This window comes from Protobothrops mucrosquamatus, unplaced genomic scaffold, assembly GCF_001527695.2.
Source record: "Protobothrops mucrosquamatus isolate PMUCROS unplaced genomic scaffold, P.Mucros_1.0 scaffold174, whole genome shotgun sequence".
Classification (NCBI taxonomy): domain Eukaryota; kingdom Metazoa; phylum Chordata; class Lepidosauria; order Squamata; family Viperidae; genus Protobothrops; species Protobothrops mucrosquamatus.
Genome location: NW_015386534.1, coordinates 1162616 through 1181508, shown reverse-complemented (window position 1 = coordinate 1181508; position 18893 = coordinate 1162616). Strand labels below are relative to the sequence as shown.

General features: G+C 35.6%; 1 protein-coding gene across 1 annotated transcript in view; it reads left to right on the top strand.

The window, feature by feature from the left end:
- The first annotated feature begins 4223 nt into the window (after positions 1 to 4223).
- The window catches only part of GAP43 (growth associated protein 43), a 62629-nt gene continuing 47959 nt past the window's right edge, over positions 4224 to 18893 (top strand). The window contains exon 1 of the mRNA XM_015813611.1: positions 4224 to 4288. Within this exon, the coding sequence (XP_015669097.1) occupies positions 4259 to 4288 (30 nt within the window). The 5' untranslated portion in view covers positions 4224 to 4258. The remainder of the gene's footprint in view (positions 4289 to 18893) is intronic.

Here is an 18893-nt window from a genome sequence, read left to right as displayed (position 1 = left end):
TACCGTATTATCAAGATTAAGGGAGAAGATTTTTGTCAACATATAAAATAATGGTTTGAATGAAAATAAATTGTGAAGCTGAAGAGGTTTTTTAATTAATAGTCATAAATGTTAAAGCATATTACACTCAATAATTTATTTATTTAGTTTTTAATTATTTTTTATTTTTAATTATTTTTTGCTGGGCTTATATGTCATCCAATTATTACTACTTGTAAAAAAAATATGGTAAAATAGTTTATATCCTTTCATGAAATGCAGCAGTGGTCAAAATTTTGGTGGTCAAGATCTGCACTACTTTTTAAAATGAAGACAATAGATGGAATGGCTGAAGACAAAATCGCCTTATTACCTGTTGGTAGAGCTGTTCTGTTGCCTCCTTTATACTTTTTCTCTCCGTTGCCTCTTTTATACTTTTCTCTCCTTTGCTTTTTGATAGATCATGTTACACTTCATGGTTTTATTGCTTCAAAATGTAAGGAAATGAAACCTTCAGAGATGAAAGAATTTCCAGGGTTTTCAAGAGGAAACGTGGGAAGCACATGAAGCTCTACAGTCATAGCGTTTTCACTACTGATCAAGCACAATTTCAGAAGGAGCCATAACACACGATGATGGCTGGCATTTCTGGGACTGAAAATAGTAAGGTAAACAGAATAGAACTAAACGTGTTTTCTAATTAATTTAATTTTAATTGAACTCAATAAATTACATGTTGTTAGGCTTTAACTGTGTCATAAACTTGCAAGAGTGTTAATTATTTATCCAGTTTTCTTCAATAGGAATCCTACATTGTGGAACTATAACTGTCATCCCCAACCACGATAATGGGAATAGAAGTACAACTCTGGACGCCTTTGGCTAAGAAAGGCTGCTTTCATCTGAATGATCTTTGTATTGGCAAGGGAGAACTGTATGGGGAGCAGGGGAACAATCGATTTTATTTGAACTTTCATTTCAGTAACTTCAAAATGGCTCTGATCCACAGATTTCCTGGCTTACATACATTTTCACATTTCTAGAATTAGTCATCATGCATCAGTTTCTCAGAAAACCCATGAAATTGAATATTCTAATTATGTTTGTAAAAGTAAGAGAAAACACAGGCATGCAAAGCATTTATTTTGGTAGTAAATCCTTGTTTCTTATATCAAAATTTCAACAAATACATTTACTTTTTTAACAATAATTTTGATAGCTAGTAAATAGCATTTTGAAAATAGGTTGTACTATTTGCAGACAAGATAGAGATGGGATTGCTGGGCTTGACAATAGAATAAATGAAAAGAATTTCAGGATCTTATACAATCACATGTTGAACTGAGATATCATTGTGATGCAGTTGCAAAAAATAATCTACATTATAATATCACTTTCAGTTTTAGACATATCATTAAATGGGATAATTGATTATATACCATCATAGCAGAGTAAACTCTTAGTAACCACATAGATAAACATGACTTATATTCATGTGCCCTCAGGTCTTCCAATGGCTAACCCATTGCTTACATATATTTGAATCTACCCACATCACTGCTGGTCATCTTTTTCTTTCTTTCTACCTTTCCCAGCATTATAGACTTCTTAAGAGAGCTGGGTCTTTACATAATGTATCTGAAATATGATAAATTGATCCTGGTCATTTGGACATTGAATGAGAACTGTAGAATTATTTGTTCCATGATCCATTTGTTTATTTTCTTAGCTACCTATGGTATTCCCAGAGGTCTTCTCCAAAACCATATTTTAGGATGTCTGTAGAGTATTATAAAAAAAATTAGATAGTATCCATAAGACTGATCAAACCTCTATTTGTTATTCAAGGATATCATGTGTAGATTGGGAGAACTTTGATCACATAGTTGCAGCTACCATCTTGAATTCTGGTAAAGTCCAAAGCATCAATGATCTTTCTATTCTGCTTTTCAAGATCCAGATTTGGCTTCCACAGAGTGGAAAACTATACTCTGCACAATTCTGCCTTGTAGATATCTACAAGACAATCTAGATATCTTTCCCAATGTCTTCATTGCTACCTTATGGGTGTTATCTAAAGTATATTTTTGACTGTTGGTTCCTTTACTGTTGGTAGTTGATTCTAAAAGGTTAATAATTACCACTTCATTAGTTTCATTTTCAAGGTTTAAAATATGATAATGAAATTTTGGGCATGAAAATCAGATTTTTGACAAGTTGACAATAGAAAACTCTGGTGGATATGATAATACTCTTCCAAAAAACTGAAGGACTGCCATGTACCAATGCTGGAACAACCTCAGGTTTTTTCTCCAAGCAAAATAATATGATCAAAACAATATTCATATTGTTGGGCATATAATGGACATATACTGTAATTTATGGAGACCATTTTGAATTAACTTTTCTAAAAATTGTATTACAAAGTGTATATATTAAGGAAAAGTTAATGATTAATTTCATAATAGGAAGTTTTTTTATATAAGGAAGTTTCACACTTTTACATTAGGAAAAGTTGAATACAAAAACAAATGCTTTTCCCATTATTTTTAATTTATAGCAGGAAGCAAATATATGATGGATGGCTAATGACTGAATACTGTATGTTTATTAGTGATACAGATGAGACATAGACTAATCCATACTTCTTTAAAACCACACAGACTAGGGAATACAGGTAGTCCTTGACTTACAACAGTTCCTTTAGTGACCGTTCAAAGTTACAATGGCACTGAAAAAAAATGACTTATGACTGTTTTTCATACTGATCGCCCCATGATCATGTGATCAAAATTCAGATGCTTGGCAACTTATGACCATTGCGGTGTCCCAAGATCATGTGATCCCATTTTACAACATTTTGATAAGCAAAATCAATAAGGAAACCAGATTCACTTAACAACTGTGACAAGAAAGGCTGTAAAATGGAGAAAAACTCACTTAACAAATGTCTCACTTAACAACAGAAATTTAGGCTCAATTGTTGTTTAAGTCGAGACTTGTTCTCTTTAAGGTTGGTTTTTAGTAGAATATTCAGAGATTTTAAAACAGACTGGTAAAACCAATGCATACAGTAAATGGAACCACTGGTTTGGACAAAAGATGAATTGGAGAACTTGCTATAGAATTGAGAGATGTTAAGCATATCTGCTTGGAATATTGTAGTTCTGTATTTCTTTAGTTGACTATCTGGCTGGTCCAGATAAAGTCTGCTCCATATTGGTCTGATTTCATGCATCTGCTACCATACACCTGTCACTGTGTTAAGTGGGGATTGTTCTCAGTGTATAAAGGGTTATGTACAACTCCATAGTGCATGCAAGTTTTTTTTTTAAGTCCTATTGAATGGACTTCCTAGTGTGTGCCTATAGATTTGTATACTTAAAGAATGACATCACATGGATTTTTTTTTTCTAGTGCTGCATAATGGATGAGCTTAGAAAATGTACTGAGAGAAGTAACAAATGAGAAGCACATATGTTTGAGGGCTATTGGGACATTTGTGGTTTTGTCAACTGTATTCTGCCCATGCAAAACCAAAACACATGTTCTTATAACATGTTGTAATGTTGTAATGTTCTTTGAGAGGGACATTTATACATACATACAAAAACCTCTGCCGGAGTCTAGAGCCCCTGTTTGTTCTTCTTCTACATAATGATGTGTGAATAGTTATTTATTGTTTTTTTTAAAAGACGCACAAAGAAATGCAGCTGCTTTTCGACCACCATATCTAGTTGCCACACCCCTCCGAGCAATCTGCAATGGACTTCCCTTCCTCTCCCCTTTTTCCTAGCAATCTCTGAACAGTGGGAAAGTCGCTGGGTAATTGGATCCAGATTGGATATGTTTAAACATTCATGAGGCTGGCAAAGGACTGAAAGGGGTGGTTGCCTTGATAGTGGGGGTGGGAGGTGGGGGTGGGGAGAAGGGCTAGTCACTGAGAGCTGCCAGCGAACAATTCTGGGAAAGGGAAAGCGAGCGAGCAGGCGCGGGCAACAGCATGTGTGATGAGCAATAGCGGTGGACCTTATAGTTACTGCTAACTGCCCTGGTGTCTGCGTGTGTGTCTGAGTGTGTGTGTGTGTGTGTGTGTGTTTGAGTGTGCGTCCGTGAGTGTGTATGTGTGTGTGTGTGTAAGAAAGAAGGAGGGGGAGAGAGAAAGAGAGAGAGGGGAGGGAGTGGAGAGGGTGGGGGAGAGATAAGAGAGAGTGAAAGAGAGAGGAGGAAAAAGGAGAGAGAAAGAAGGAACCACAAGGAAGAAGGGGACAATACAATCATGCTGTGCTGTATGAGAAGAACAAAACAGGTAGAGCTGGAGATTTTTTTTGTATATATCTGTCGGGGAATTCCTAAGCTGTTGACTAATGTTTCTGTATGTGTTGAATGTGTGTCTGTGCGTGTAGACGCAGACAGACAGACGCACATACACTTGGAGGGAGAGGCAACTGCTTCTAAGGGGCTTTTTCCTTTGCAATTCTTTAAGCATCTTTGCACCGAAGGCTCAGATCACACACCCCTTCCATGAATGCAGTGGGGTGTGTGCGTGTACGCGTGTATGTTTTGCCTGTGGAGTCAGAAGGTGGATGGTGGGAAGGCTGTGTAATGATCAGAATTGGGGAAAAACAAGGGGAACCCCCCTCCCCCTGTACCAACACCTGAGAGAGGAGAAAGTGGGGGATGAAGATGGCATTTCTTAGAAAGGGTCTGTCTTGGATTTGGAGGGTGTGGATTGAAAGGAGGAGAGAGTTAATTTTGGCTTGAACTGTGAAGGAGGGAGGGTAGTAATTCCAATTCTGTCCATTCTCCTGAAGATACGATATAAATCTTTCCAAAAACATATCAGAAAGGTTTTATATGTTAATGTTCGCTCTGCTAGATACTAAAGGGCATGCTGTATAGAGATTTTGAATCATGGGTGTTTCCCCATCTTCCATTGTAAGATAATGTAAATGAGAAGAGAGTTACCTTTTATTATCTTTTATTTTCTTTTTCTCCTAAATATGATAGTATTTTTCTAAGCTGAAAATAAATTAGTTGCTAGGAGAAATTTGATGTAGGTAGGATGGAGAAATGGCTAAGAAGAAGAATTGGGGTCCTTTCTTCTTCAAACATTTTGATACCAGAAGCATTTGAACAACTCTGCACAATCTGGTAAAGAGATAGAGGACCACGCCTCTGTTAGGTCTTAGCTCTGATGGGATAGGAAAGATGGAATAGAATTAACTTGGTGGAAACCTAATTTCTCTGATATTGGTCCAAGGTAATTTATTTTAATGGCAGGAGAAGTTGATTGTGAAGATATTGGGAAGGCATCTTGCACCTGGCCACTAAACAAGGATGATCCAGAATAAAAATGGGCAAAAATACCCTCAGTCCTTCTGTTCTTCTCTCAATATACTTATTATGCCAAACTCTTTCTCCTTAGAATCATCAATGTACTCAAAATCCTGCTTTAGGAGGAATAATATGGATTTATCCACGTGGATTTATTGAAATCATAAAGGATTTTTGGCCTTTTGATATCTGTACCTGTAAAAAGGCTTTACTATATGTTTCTTAAAGAGAAATGCACTTTTTCAGTGAAAGAAAATTTACTCTTTTAAAAACTGATATTGCCTAATGAGGTATTCTAACAATAAGGAAAATAATATGATCCTATAAAATATTGGTTGAAATAATTACTGTAGATATATTTGATTAAAAAATGTAAAAATATATTTTCCAAGCAGCATATTGTTGGAAAGGTAGTCTGGCAAACCACTAGGGTGGGGCTGGTGAGACAAACTCCCCTTTGCAATAGTGTTATTATTCTCCATACATGTTTGGGACTTCTGTTGGTATTGCACTTAGTAAAACCTGAAATAATATGGAAATAAAACATGGATTAGCCAGAAGATCATGGGCTGAAAAAAAGGAAGGAGGAGGTAGAAGGCAGACAGAAAAATAAATTAAAAACAGTGAATGGTGAAGCTTAGTAACTGTTCAAATAAGGTAGAATCCTTTCAAGGTTTGGAAATGATAGGCTGTAAAAACCATGTCAATCATCTTTTCAAAACTGAGCTACAAAAGAGGTGGGAAAAATCCATTTCTTGCCTTAGAGATCCCATTTTTTCATGATTTTTATAGATATATGAATCTGTGACAAAGAAGCTGCTAAATCACAAAAAATACAAGCACAATCAAAAGGCAAACCTCTTCATACATCCTTTACGTGACGTATTTTCATTAATGCAAGAATACAGTCAGAAATGGTATAGATCTAAACATACTCGTCAATATATAAATCAATGTATTTTTTGCAGACACAAAGAGACACACCCAGAAATGTATATTCTGGTACACATATTTATAACTGCACATTGAAGTGCAACTTCTACTTTGACACACCCACCTACACATGTATCCCCAGTCTTACCCTTTGAGCCATACTGCATTTTGTATATGCATAAGCCAATTACACTTACCCCAAAAAATGCACAAAAAGTTTTAAACCATTCCATAAAATTCTCATCTGAAAAAGGGCAGACCCTTTCCCCCTATTTGACCCTTGTCTCCACAGCCATTCAGAAAAGGAAAGGCTAAATAAGACTGATGCCATCAAATTACTAGGATAGGAAGTGGGTGTTTCTAAATCATAGGGAGGTCTCCTTGCTATCTAGGGAATCCCTCCTTGGATTTGTATGCAAAATGCAAGTAACAGAAATTGTATGTTAATTATATAGGGTGCATATCTGCATTTGCCCATACCCATGTGTTTGTCAGATACATTGTATCCTATAAAGATAAATTTAAGATATAAATAAAATTAATTCTATAATATGATTGGGTTTTATGATACATTTCATCTGCCCTGACCAATTTGTCTAGGTTGTAGTGAAATGATAAAAACCTACTGACCTTACAGTGGCACTAGCCTGATTTTTAACATACCCCTTATGGTTTCAAAACACATTCTGTCAATGTTGATAGGCACTGCAGATGGCAAATAGGAATGTGGAGTTGGACAATTGTAATCATGCAGTCCTGAAGCTGATATCACATTCTGTGTCTGGAGGTATTGAATTGACTAGATATGCTTCTCCATGAAGCAGTATCTCCTGTACGCATATATGTATACAGGAGATAAGTACGTGGATGCTCAATAGTGAACAGAATGAATTATTAAAATGGGAATCAGCGATTCTCACTTGTAGTTGAAATTATTCTTATCTTACTTAATATATTTCTGGTTTCAACACATTAATTCTTAAGAGAAAGAGAGGTTTGAACTATGCCACACCCATGAAGCTGAAAGAAGGGGAGGGGTAGAAGAAAGAGGTAGAAGGAAAAAGCCTGCATTTCATTCCTTTTCCACATGAGCAACAAGGATAAGCAGGACTCATCTGTCTCTATCTATCTATCTATCTATCTATCTATCTATCTATCTATCTATCTATCTATCTATCTATCTATCTATCTATCTATCTATCTATCTATCTATCTATCTATCATTTGCCATGTAATGTAACTGGAAAGGAAGCTAGAAGACTGTTGCTGTAATCACAGCCAGATAATGCACTGCCTATTAACACTAGAAATGCCAGAAATGGAAAGAGAAAAAAAAGACAGGAGGGTGGGAAGAAAAAAGCAGAGTCAACTCTGAGAGGAGCTTTTATTATTTTAGCCTATTTCATGTCTCATTTAAAAACAACTTAATTCTGCCTCATGCTGCAAATATTGCAAACTCATGGGGGTATTGTTTGTATACCATTAAATGCTGAAACGGGGAGGAGGGAATGAAGAGGTGAAAAAGCTTTCTCCTTGGGGGTAGAGAGGGTTGAAAAGAGGAAGCAGAGACCTGATTATTACAGTAAGTGGGTTATATAGTAATAAGCCAGTAGAACCCAGCCAATTTCATTCATCATAAATCGAAATCAAACTTAGGTAGTGATGCTAGGAAACTTTTCATAACTTTTTCATTTCAGCATGCAGGTTTTTCATGGTTTTATGATTTGGCAGATTATGTATTTCTTTTCTGCCTGATGTCTTTAAAGACTTCTAATAAATCAAATGGAAACACTAACTCTTGATCCTCCCTTTCTTTTTCTTTCCCTTTGAAATTTTCTGAACTCCTTGGTTATTATAGGAATTGATTTTTCATAAATCACTTACTGTAACCCATCTCTTACTGCATGTATGAACATCCCAGGAGGCTTTATTGAATGCAGTTCTTCCATAATGTAAAAAGCAACAAAGATGATTAGTAGACTATGTCATTATTTTCTTGCAAGCACAACTTTTCTATCAGTATTCATTCTATAATAGCACTCATCAGAGGTTTAGGGTTTCTGATAAAATATTTGAAATAATCTGTAGGCGTAAGTGTGCAAGGATGAGATGATGAAACTTTCCTAAAGGCAGCATTCCCAGATTATGAGCTGAGTATACAATACTTTGGCTGCAGATATACTGCATCCTTTTCAACAGTTCTGTAGTACGAGAGTACATATCTTGTTTTGCTGTGATTAGTTTATGAAATATTCCTTGCTGCAGGGAACAGGAGTGTGTTGTTCACAAACTGACAGACAGGTTTTGTGTCTCATACAGATGCTCTGTTGCATGTTGATGTGGTGGAAGGCTGCAAGGCTTTGCATCTCCTGTTCATGAAATTCTATGTATATAGAAATCTTTGCTTGCATAAATATAAGCTACATGTTCTACACTGCAAGCCTGGGTAATCTCTTCCTGCTGTTAAAACCAAATCCCAAATATGTTTTGGCCAATAATTTGGAGGCAAGACAATGCATGTCTTTAAAAAACACAAACCACATCAATTAGGAATTTGTCAGTTGCATGTTTTTCCTCTTCCTCTTTTCCTCTTCCTGAAGAGTCATTTGTGTTATCTGAGAGTTTGGAGTATCCTATTTTGTATGTATTTAAAAAACTAACAGGATGTTCAGTTTTTCAAAGAAGGATATTGCATTGTCTATCAGCTGCCTTCTGCTTCATTCTTAAAGATGGCTGTTTTCAGGAATACAAAATAAATAAATTTTCATAATCATTAGTAGTGACAGTGAATAAATATAGTACGGTCATTGATCAGCATTTTAGAATGAAAAAATACATCAGTCCTTTGGACGTTATGAAATTACACATGTCATGTGATTTCAGTGTTATGTATGGGTCAGAGAATTACCAAGGACTGCTATCATATTGGGTTTGGCATTGTATGAGAAAACATCATATCATTCAGTTTATGTGAGCAGCATTTTTACTTCTTAAGTGTGTAACAAAAGGTTCAGGTCCTGCATTCAAAGTGCTTAATAACCAAAGCCAACTATTTTGGCTTACAAAGAGAAAGTCTCATAGCTATTTTCCCCTACATTTGGCAGAACAAATGTTTATTTACTAATAAATATTAATATATATTGATAACTAAATAGCTGATGAACAGATGCCTAAGGCAACTATTTTATTCATCTCACAGGAGGGACAATTTTGATGTGATATATGGCACTAGTGTTGCAAGTAACTACTATATGCAGTCTGCTGGGTAGCTCATAAAAAGTAGCTGTTGCATATCTTAACTACTTTATTGTACCATATAATTCAAGTATGTTACTCATTATATTGAAAAAGTATAGAGTTTTTCAAAATATTGTAAATGCACTTTTAAAACTTTTTATCAAGTTTCTGTCAATTTTAAGTGTTTTTATTGTTTTAAAAAATGAACCCCCCCACATTTGAATGGTCTGGACAGATTAAAGTTATGGAGAAAAAAAAATGCAAGCCATGGAGGTCAGTACATGGGAGCCATAAGAACTATAGATACATATGAAAGTCAAAAATTTAACCTGTCATAAGATATAGAATGGGGATTTTGTTTTGCTTGGTTTCCTGAGTTCAAAGAAAAGTTCCTTGAAAACAATCTGTCACCCCCTCCCCCCCCCTCTCTCTCTCCTCTCTCTCCCTCCCTCCCTCTCTCCCTCCATCGCTGTCCCTCTCTTTCTCTCTCCCCCCCAATGGAAAATTATATTCCTTTGGATTTTTTTCTTCTTACTCTTTCCTCAGAAAAAGTTTTCTCTAATTAATTTTGGATTAAAGGGAAAAAAATCCACAAATCCCTAAAATAGTGAAATTGTAATATAAAAAAATGAATTGATTTTTGCTTTACCAAAGTATCTTTCCTTGGTTGTCCCTCCTATATTCTGCATATTATTGAGGTGTGTGGGATGTTTCCTGAAGTCTACTCTCAGGGGTGAGGATCTTCAGATGAATGATGCAATTGCGGCTAACCTGGGTAGATCCTCCCTCCTGCTTTAGTACCTGGTAGATGGGAAAGGTCCATGTGCTTGCATCATCCACAGATAATACTCAGCCACCCAGAAGTGCATCCCCTTTTAATTACTGTGATGTGTGAAAGGTCCAAAGTGCCTAAGTGACTTTCAGAATTCCTTGCAAATTAGAGATGCAGCTATGGATTTTGTGAAGATATTCACTACGTGCTTATTGTTACTGAATGAAATCTGTTGCATATATTAATGAGCTCCCCATTTGTGTATTTTTATGCCAGTAAAGAGAGATTTCCGATCTACAGCCAGCATTTGAAAATAGCAAAATGCTTATTCTTGTACTACATTCACCTGTTGGATTTCCACTGAGTTTGTTTTTCTGCTCATGTAATCCTTTCTTTATATTATCCTGAAATAACACTAGGATGCTTCAGTGGAATTCTGACTTTAAAATGTACTTAACATTGTATAACTATTCACAGTTCTCAGACGCTGGGTCACAGTAGTCCTCACTGAGATCTTTTATGAAAGAAAAAAAGCCCACAAAATGTTTTTCTTCAATATGTATAAAACATTAATTACCAGCTGTAACTCAAGTCAATCAAGAGACATTCTTGCTTGATGCAGTGAAAATGAAGGAGCAAAAGCTAATGATTGTGTGTGTGTGTGTGTTTGGGGTGTGTGAGATGGGTGGAGAATGTGTTAAAAAAAGGGGGGAAAGCAGAGGCGAGCTTGTGAAAAAGAGCTGGGCCTTCCAGTTTATACATGTCTGAGTCATTCAGGTCAGAGAATTAAAAAAAACATTTACCAAAGTTTGTTTTTCTTAGAATATAATTGTTCTTTATATTAAACTCAGCTAATTTATTGCAGCAGCAGCAGCAAAGACAACAAAGATTCCCCTGGCATAAAAGACTAATAAATGTACAGTGGCATATTCTTTAATATTTTTATATGATTGATTGGTTGATTGGTTCCATGAATCTTCTTTCATCTTGGATAAAGACTATCAGGGGTATTTAAACTTGAAAAGTAGCATTTGTGATTTAAAGAATATTGTCCATGAGAACTGAGAATCAGCTCTGTCCTGATTTGTTTTTGCAATTATATAGACTCTTATGCCAAGTCACATACCAGTTTCACCATCCCATTGATCCATGCATATGTGTGTGAAGATGGATGCCTGTAGAGTGGGGGCAAGGGTTTGAATTATTAGGCAGCATCTATTTTGTCTTGTGGAAATTGATATATGGATGATAAAGAGTTCTCAGTTTACTGGGCAATGTTTATGTTATTAGGTTTTTTCTTAAATGTTGTCTGCCTCTTGCTATTATACAGACAGTTCATTCACATTCACAACAATGCAACTTTTCATGAAGAAACCATAATGATTTGCTTATGTGGAAAAATAATGTTAGGAAAAATATGGATGTAATTGTAGTTAGTGCAATAAAGGTGCTATTCCTTTTTTAAAAAAATCGTAGTACTTTGTCCTACTCTTCATTTGGTTTTGGATTTGGGATGTTTGTCTGTTCAGCTTCCTCTTTAAAATGTGATTTTAGTTTTAGGTAACTAGTCTCCTCTTCAAATTTTTCAAATCCTTCTCAGTGTTCACTTTATTCTGGTTTCTTCCTTCCTTTGGTTCATTTTCAAACTGCTTTCTTAAACGACTCATTTGTATTCATTGCACTAAACCTATATCCAAAAGGTTCATTTGCATACATTTCTGCTTACAGATTTAGAGGTACATCATGTCATCTGCCTGAGGTACTGCTGAAATCAGAAAGAATGTTCCAAACAGGTATACTTTGTAGTCTCTGAGAGGTGAAGTTGGATGAAAATTGTATTTACTATTGAATTCCTTGATTTAATATAACATGTCATCAACCATCACCTGCTGTTAATCTTCAGCATCTGATAGAGAGTTGCAGTCTCAGAAAATGGTAGTGTAACATGAATACTATGGTTATCCCTTAACCTAGTCCCAATAAAGTTATTTTATTTGTTGAAGACAAAAATGTCCTGTGAAAATGAGTTTTGCAGTTAATTATATGTGTGAAGAAGTCATTCTTTTTGTCTCTCTTGCATGTAATAAGAGTGATCAGTGATTTATTTATTCTTATCACACTGATCATGTTTTCTACAAAAAGAAAAAAAACTACTTAGCTTTTCCATAGTCATATTTTTAACAAGCCTGTTCAGACTTATTTCCCCAAAAAGATTTACTTTTTAAAAATACCATTGTCAGAGCATTTTTTTCTAGATAAGATAACCATAATTGCACTACTGCTCAAAATCAGGAATTTAAAGTTGTTTTCTTAATAATTTCTTTTATGTTTTTCTTCTATCTAATTAGCATCACTGTAGCAGCTGAACTAATCACATCAGAACCTCCAGATTCAGTGAAGGATTTTAAGCCTTTCTTGTAATGTCTAGGCATGACCCTTGATTGAATCAATACTTTCTCTTCATAGGGATTTATGGAAGCAGTAGTGGCTGGATTGGAAGGGTATAAACATAGCTGAAGCTGTCATCTTCAGCTAGCTAAGAAATTCAATTTAATGATAAACATGAGCACAAAAAAGAGTGTTTGTTTTGAGGGAACCAGAAATGTGCTTTTAACCTTTTTCTCTGTTTCATTATCAAGCTCAAGAAGGACAAAGTGAGGCCATTGGCATGGGAATACATAAGCATACATTTAAGAATGTGATAAAATGCAGCATTTGCAACTTTGTAAAATTTTAAAGTTGACATAAAAATAACAATTTATATTTGTAGTTCTTAATCTGGTGAAATTGTAGTTGATGGCCATGTCTGGATACTGCCCATTGCACAGATAGGGGTTCAGGTGGACTCGTACTTTTGGTAGTTCAGCTATTACACAGCTGACCTATGTCTGCTTTCCTTTCAAAAAAGGTGTCTGTGTGTGTGTGTGTGTGTGTGTGTAACAGCGGTTTCCAAACCTTTTCTGTACCCTGCACCCCTAGAACGCTTCTGATATATTCTCCCACCCCTTACAAAAGTTCAAAATAATGGCACAAATTATGCATATACACTATAATTTTTGAAACCCAAGTTTTCGCACTCCCTGGAATATTGTCTCACACCCCCGATTGGGAACCCCTGGTATAGAATAAGCAATAGCCTGCAACTCATCCTTTCGGCACATATTTAGAAATAAATATTTTAAATGAATATGAACAGCATTTGATTATGGATGGTTTCAAGAGCTGTTCAATATTCTCCTTCATGACTTTTTCTTCCCTAAGGCTAAAGAGAACCTAATTATGTACAAATACGGTAGCCAAGCAAGTTTTTGATTTCCAGTGCCCTGTTTAGTTGTCTTTTACTGTATTGCTGTGATATTTGAGCTAGAAGAAACAGAAAACAGAGCATGTGTGAACTTTTCTGTGTATGAGCAACCTCATTACATAGGTACCTGGTCTTTATTTGTGTCTCCACAGTGGCCAATTATGTATTTGAAGGAAGCTAGGAAATACAATATTTGAGGATAAGTAATAGATTAAGGAAGATTGCTTTATATTATATGACTTCCTAAATTAATCTTTAGTCAGTTTCATTGGATATAAAATAAAATATCTTGAAAGCTCGGTTATACTGTATGTTATGCACAGAGCACAATTGTTGATGAATGGCAATTTGAGACTAAATTTATATGACAAAATAGTAGTCTATTTCTTCAGATGTTGGGTAGTAGATGGGAAATATATAAAATAAATAATATATAGTTTAGAACAAAATATGAAATGTGATAATGCAAATGCAGTTCACACATATTGCACAATATGAATACTGTTCAAAGAAACCATTACGTTAAACTAAAGATCAACAGAAGCCAATATTTTTAATGCCCGTTCAGTTATAGGAGCACAGTGGTTAGAATGCAGTATTGCAGGCTAATTTAGCTGACTGCCAGGAATTCAATCCTTACCAGCTCAAGGTTGATTCAGCCTTCCATCATTCCTAGGTTGGTAAAAGGAGGACCCAAATTGTTGGGGGCAATATGCTGACTCTGTAAACCGCTTAGAGAGGGCTGTAAAGCACTATGAGGTGGTATATAAGTCTAAATGCTGTTGCTTGCTATTGCTATAACAAGTTTTGTGAATCCATACAGAAACACTGTACCAAGTAGATTAAAATTAACATCCATTGCTTCTTCTTATTCTTCCTTTCCAGTTTGGTTTGTAACTAAATTCTGAATGTATTAAAACTGGAATAGATAACGTCCCAGGAACCAAAGTTTAATTTTTGTTTTTGATAGTCTGGGGTTTTCATTGGACATTGCAGTGTCAGGCTCTAAATATTCATCATGGTGGGAAACTTCTTTTTTTAAAAAAAATAGGACAGACATACCTCTTAACACTTTCTATTTTACTTCTTGTTTGCCAAAAACTTGCATAAAACTATAATATTATATTTTGATAGTGTGATCTTTCTGGACAGTGGAGATTCATTCAGTGTAAGGTTAGATTATACAACCTAGGACAAGCTACCTCTAAAATCTGACTGAACAACAAGTGTCAAATCCTTACTAATATTGCCATCATTTTTTATGAATAAAAAATAATCTCAACTGTATAAATTACTTGATTTATGCATGTGTGGTGGCCTGCGATTGAAGTCATGTTGATTTTTTTTTGTGTGACTCTCTCTTTTCATAGAGCTTTATCTTGTATGTGCCTAATTAGCAAAGGACTACAATTGGTCTCCAGAGTTTCACTTCTAAGACAAGTTCTGAAAAGAACTGGCTCCACTTGAATTCCTCTGCTTCAGCTGCAAACAAACAGGGTTGCAGTTAGACCAGACCAGTGGTGGGATTCAAATATGTGAACAACCAGGGTTCTGTGTGGATGCTGCTTCCGGAAGTCCATTCTGGGCCTGGGCAACAAAAAATTAGCTACCAGTTCTGCCGAAGTGGCGCGAACCGGATGAATCCCACCACTGGACCAGACCCTATCTCAGGGCTTGTTTGATGAAGTCTACTTCATGCTTGGTGTTTCACCTAGCATTAGAGCCACATATACTATTTACAGTATATATGGCTCTAATCCAAACAAGGGTCTAAATGATTTGTAAAACAAGAACATAGAAATAAGAACAGTGGTAAATCAGAAATCAAAGCAAAACAGCAATACTTCAATGGAAAGCTAATGATTAGTATCTTCATAAAAATGTTTATAGTAAAAGGAATTTTCTTTAGATTCAAAGAATGACAGTTCCTTCTGCTAGAATAGATAATGGAATAACAGTAAATAGTAGCAGGAAACTATTTTTATTCTATACTAGCTGTACCCGGCCACGCGTTGCTGTGACTCAGTCTGGTTAAATGGAAAAGAAAGAAAAGAGAAAGCGCACGTTTGTAATATGTAGCGTGTGTTGCTTTTACGTCCAACAGATGGCGCTGTTTTTCAAAAACATGTTTTTACCTGTCACAGGTGTGACATCTATATAATAGTAGGTATATAAAAACACGCCCGTATTCGAATGCAACGTTGTTTCAAAATTCCAAACCAATTGGTGAAGAACTTTCGGAGATTTAAGATTTTGAACAAACGAACATTTACATTTTTATTTATATAGATTTATTCAAGTGAAGCAATCAAAGAGTGAGTGTGAATCCCACCTGTCCTCAGAACTTCAATACCAGTTCAAATGCCTTCTGCTAGTGAACAGATGGTCCAATCATACTTCAGCCAAGAAAAGGCCTTGTGTTATCAGATATAAGCAGCTGCAAGAGAATTTCTTTTTGAGGCATAATAACAGCATTAGGAACAGAATAGTGTATGTCAGTGGGCATGGTATTAAGCTGCTCAAAATACAAGAAATGGAAATTTATGGGTAAACTATAGAAATAATATGCTCTATAATAAAAGATTTCATTTAATTTTGAAACTATTCTGGTTGTTTATTAGATAAATTTAGGAAACAATTTTAAATAAATATGAGTATGTAACCAATAATTCATTGAGAGTCAGGTGGCATACAAGTTTAAAAAATTATCTTATTTCAAAAACATTCATGGCTGATAATTTTTTTCAACTGAAGAAAGCCTAATAATCCTCTATGAACATTATGATTATTATTTCCAATTATCATTTTTTTCAATTAGTATTCTCTAATAGTATTATGAGCAGAATACTACTGCTTTTAAGCAGTAATATGAACAGAACTATCATATTCAGAGCAGTGGTGGGATTCAAATTCACAACCGGTTATCTGTGTGGCTGCCACTTCCAGAAATCCGTTCTGGGCCTGGGCAACAAAAAAATAGCTACCGGTTCTGCTGAAGTGGTACGAACTGGCTGAATCCAACCACTGATTCAGAGACATCTCTTATTTAGAGACATGAATTTCTTCACAAGTGTGTTGTTTCTTCATAAACCAGTCACCCTTTTACTGTGTTGTTTTCCTTTGAACAAATTGTCCGATCAGTTCATTCCAAACCAAGCAGATTTACATAATGCAAAACAGATTATATTTGCTTCCCTTCAAATCCTGTAGTTTGTTACTCTGTGCTTTGCTTATTGGTCTCCTTTACTGTAGTGTGTCTGAGTACTCTTACCTGTTTTATGCTTCCTCTATTACCACATGCAACTATGTTCCTAATATCTAGCAGTCTGTGATGTTGTCTCCTTTTTCCTTATAATTTCATTTAAAATACTTTTGATAAGATATATAAGTCTTTTTCCATTTATTCCTGCCTTTCCTGCCTAGGAGGGTTTTTTAATATCAGTGACTACATCATGGTCTAGAAATGCATTTTTCACCGTCATGATATATTTGTTGGCAGATGTTCACTTCCTTTCTTGATCTTGACCATTAGTAAGTAAGTAATTGATAAGTAAGAAAGAGTGGTAATCTTTTTACCACATCCTGAGCTTTGAAATTTTAGTATGGAAAACAAGCTTCATCCACCTAAGATAGTTCCAGCATCCTAATTCCAATATAAGATTCCCAAGGAACAAAAAAGTGGTTGTACATGGAACCCAGCACCTGGAACCCAGCACATTTGTCACAATAACGTATCTAAATTGCACATAGCTGCTTTTGTCTCCCACTACTACCATGTTTTTATTCCTTGGTAGAATTTTTGTTGGCCCTGCTGGAGTTGAGAATCCTGGAGAGTTAGGATTTTAGAACTATCTTAGGTAGTTGAAGCTTGCTTTCTACACTAAAATTTCAAATTTCACCATTCTAGTGGTGATGTACTTCCCAATTTATCTTCTCTGTCTGGTTAACACATTTCCAAGAACTCATTATTGCCACTGGCATGCCATCTTCCTCCTTGGGGCCCTTCTCTTGTCTCCTGTGTTCCTGGCAATTCTCCTTTCCTTGTCCCCCTTGGAAGTCTAATCCAGCTGCCTGAATGGAATGGTATCTGTATGATATTTACATGCTTCTTCAGCAAGTCTTCAAGAAAAAAGGCTCCAACGTTTTTATCTTCTCCAAGGAAATAGTAAGATAGGATTAGTTTACCCTTCTGATAAGGACACAAATATAGCCAAACAAACAAGCCACAAGATCATGGAGCTAAGATTAAGACAAGGAAAAAAACCTGGGGAATACAAAAGTTTAATAACAACAGCAGCAACTATGGGAAGAAACAGGAGTGTGGAGGAAATGTGGGTGCTGCATTACCATGTCTGACAGACTTCTTTATATCCACCGACCCTCAGAGAGTCTAGAATAATGTGTCAGTTCTTGATGAGGTTACAGCAGTTGAAGATGCTATAGTGATTTTTATAGAAAACAGTAGTGACAGATGCAAGGTGTGTCTAAAGGCACATAGAGGGATTTTTTTCTGAAAAATAGTGGTTACTGTATTTGTTGTTCCCATGTGTACAGTATAGACCTTAGAAACCTTAACTATATGCCCAGAGGCATAGAAAAGGATACCTTTAGCTTAGCAGTAAAGGCCAACTTAGAAATTTAGTAGCTAAATGAAAAACAAGAGTGTAGATTACCACAAAGAAATTTAAGGGAAATCTCCAGAGAAGAAGAGCAGAAATGAGTTTAGATGAGGTACTTCTGGCTATGCTATATTGTACATATATATATTAAATATATGGGATACCTTTTTTATCTTTATTGTTGCTAAATCAATTTGCAGCAGGGAATGACCTCTATCTTTTGCCCACTGTAGCTTTAATCTGTATGGATCTCACATACTTTTGAGCAAAATAAAAGCAGAGAGATTTGCAGACCAATCATACAATATTGTATGCATTTTGATTTTCAGATACTAAAGAAGTTATCACATTATTGGATGATAATGTATTTTCCTATAATAAAAAAACACCTGTGTTTCACTATAATAAATACAAATTTTGGACAGGAATAGTGCCATCCTACTTCTTCAGTTATATTCATAAATGTTTTTAATACCCAATTGGGTGGGTATTAGTTGTGGGATTCAGCCGGTTCGCACCACTTTGGCAGAACTGGTAGCTAATTTTTGTTGCCCAGACCCAGAATGGACTTCCGGAAGGGGCATCCACACAGAGAACCAGTTGTTCACATATTTGAATCCCACCACTGGTGGGAATCACATTTATCAGAATGTGAAAGTTGTTATGGATTCAATCAGCTTTAAAGAATTTCCTAAAATTTAGTTTCTATTGA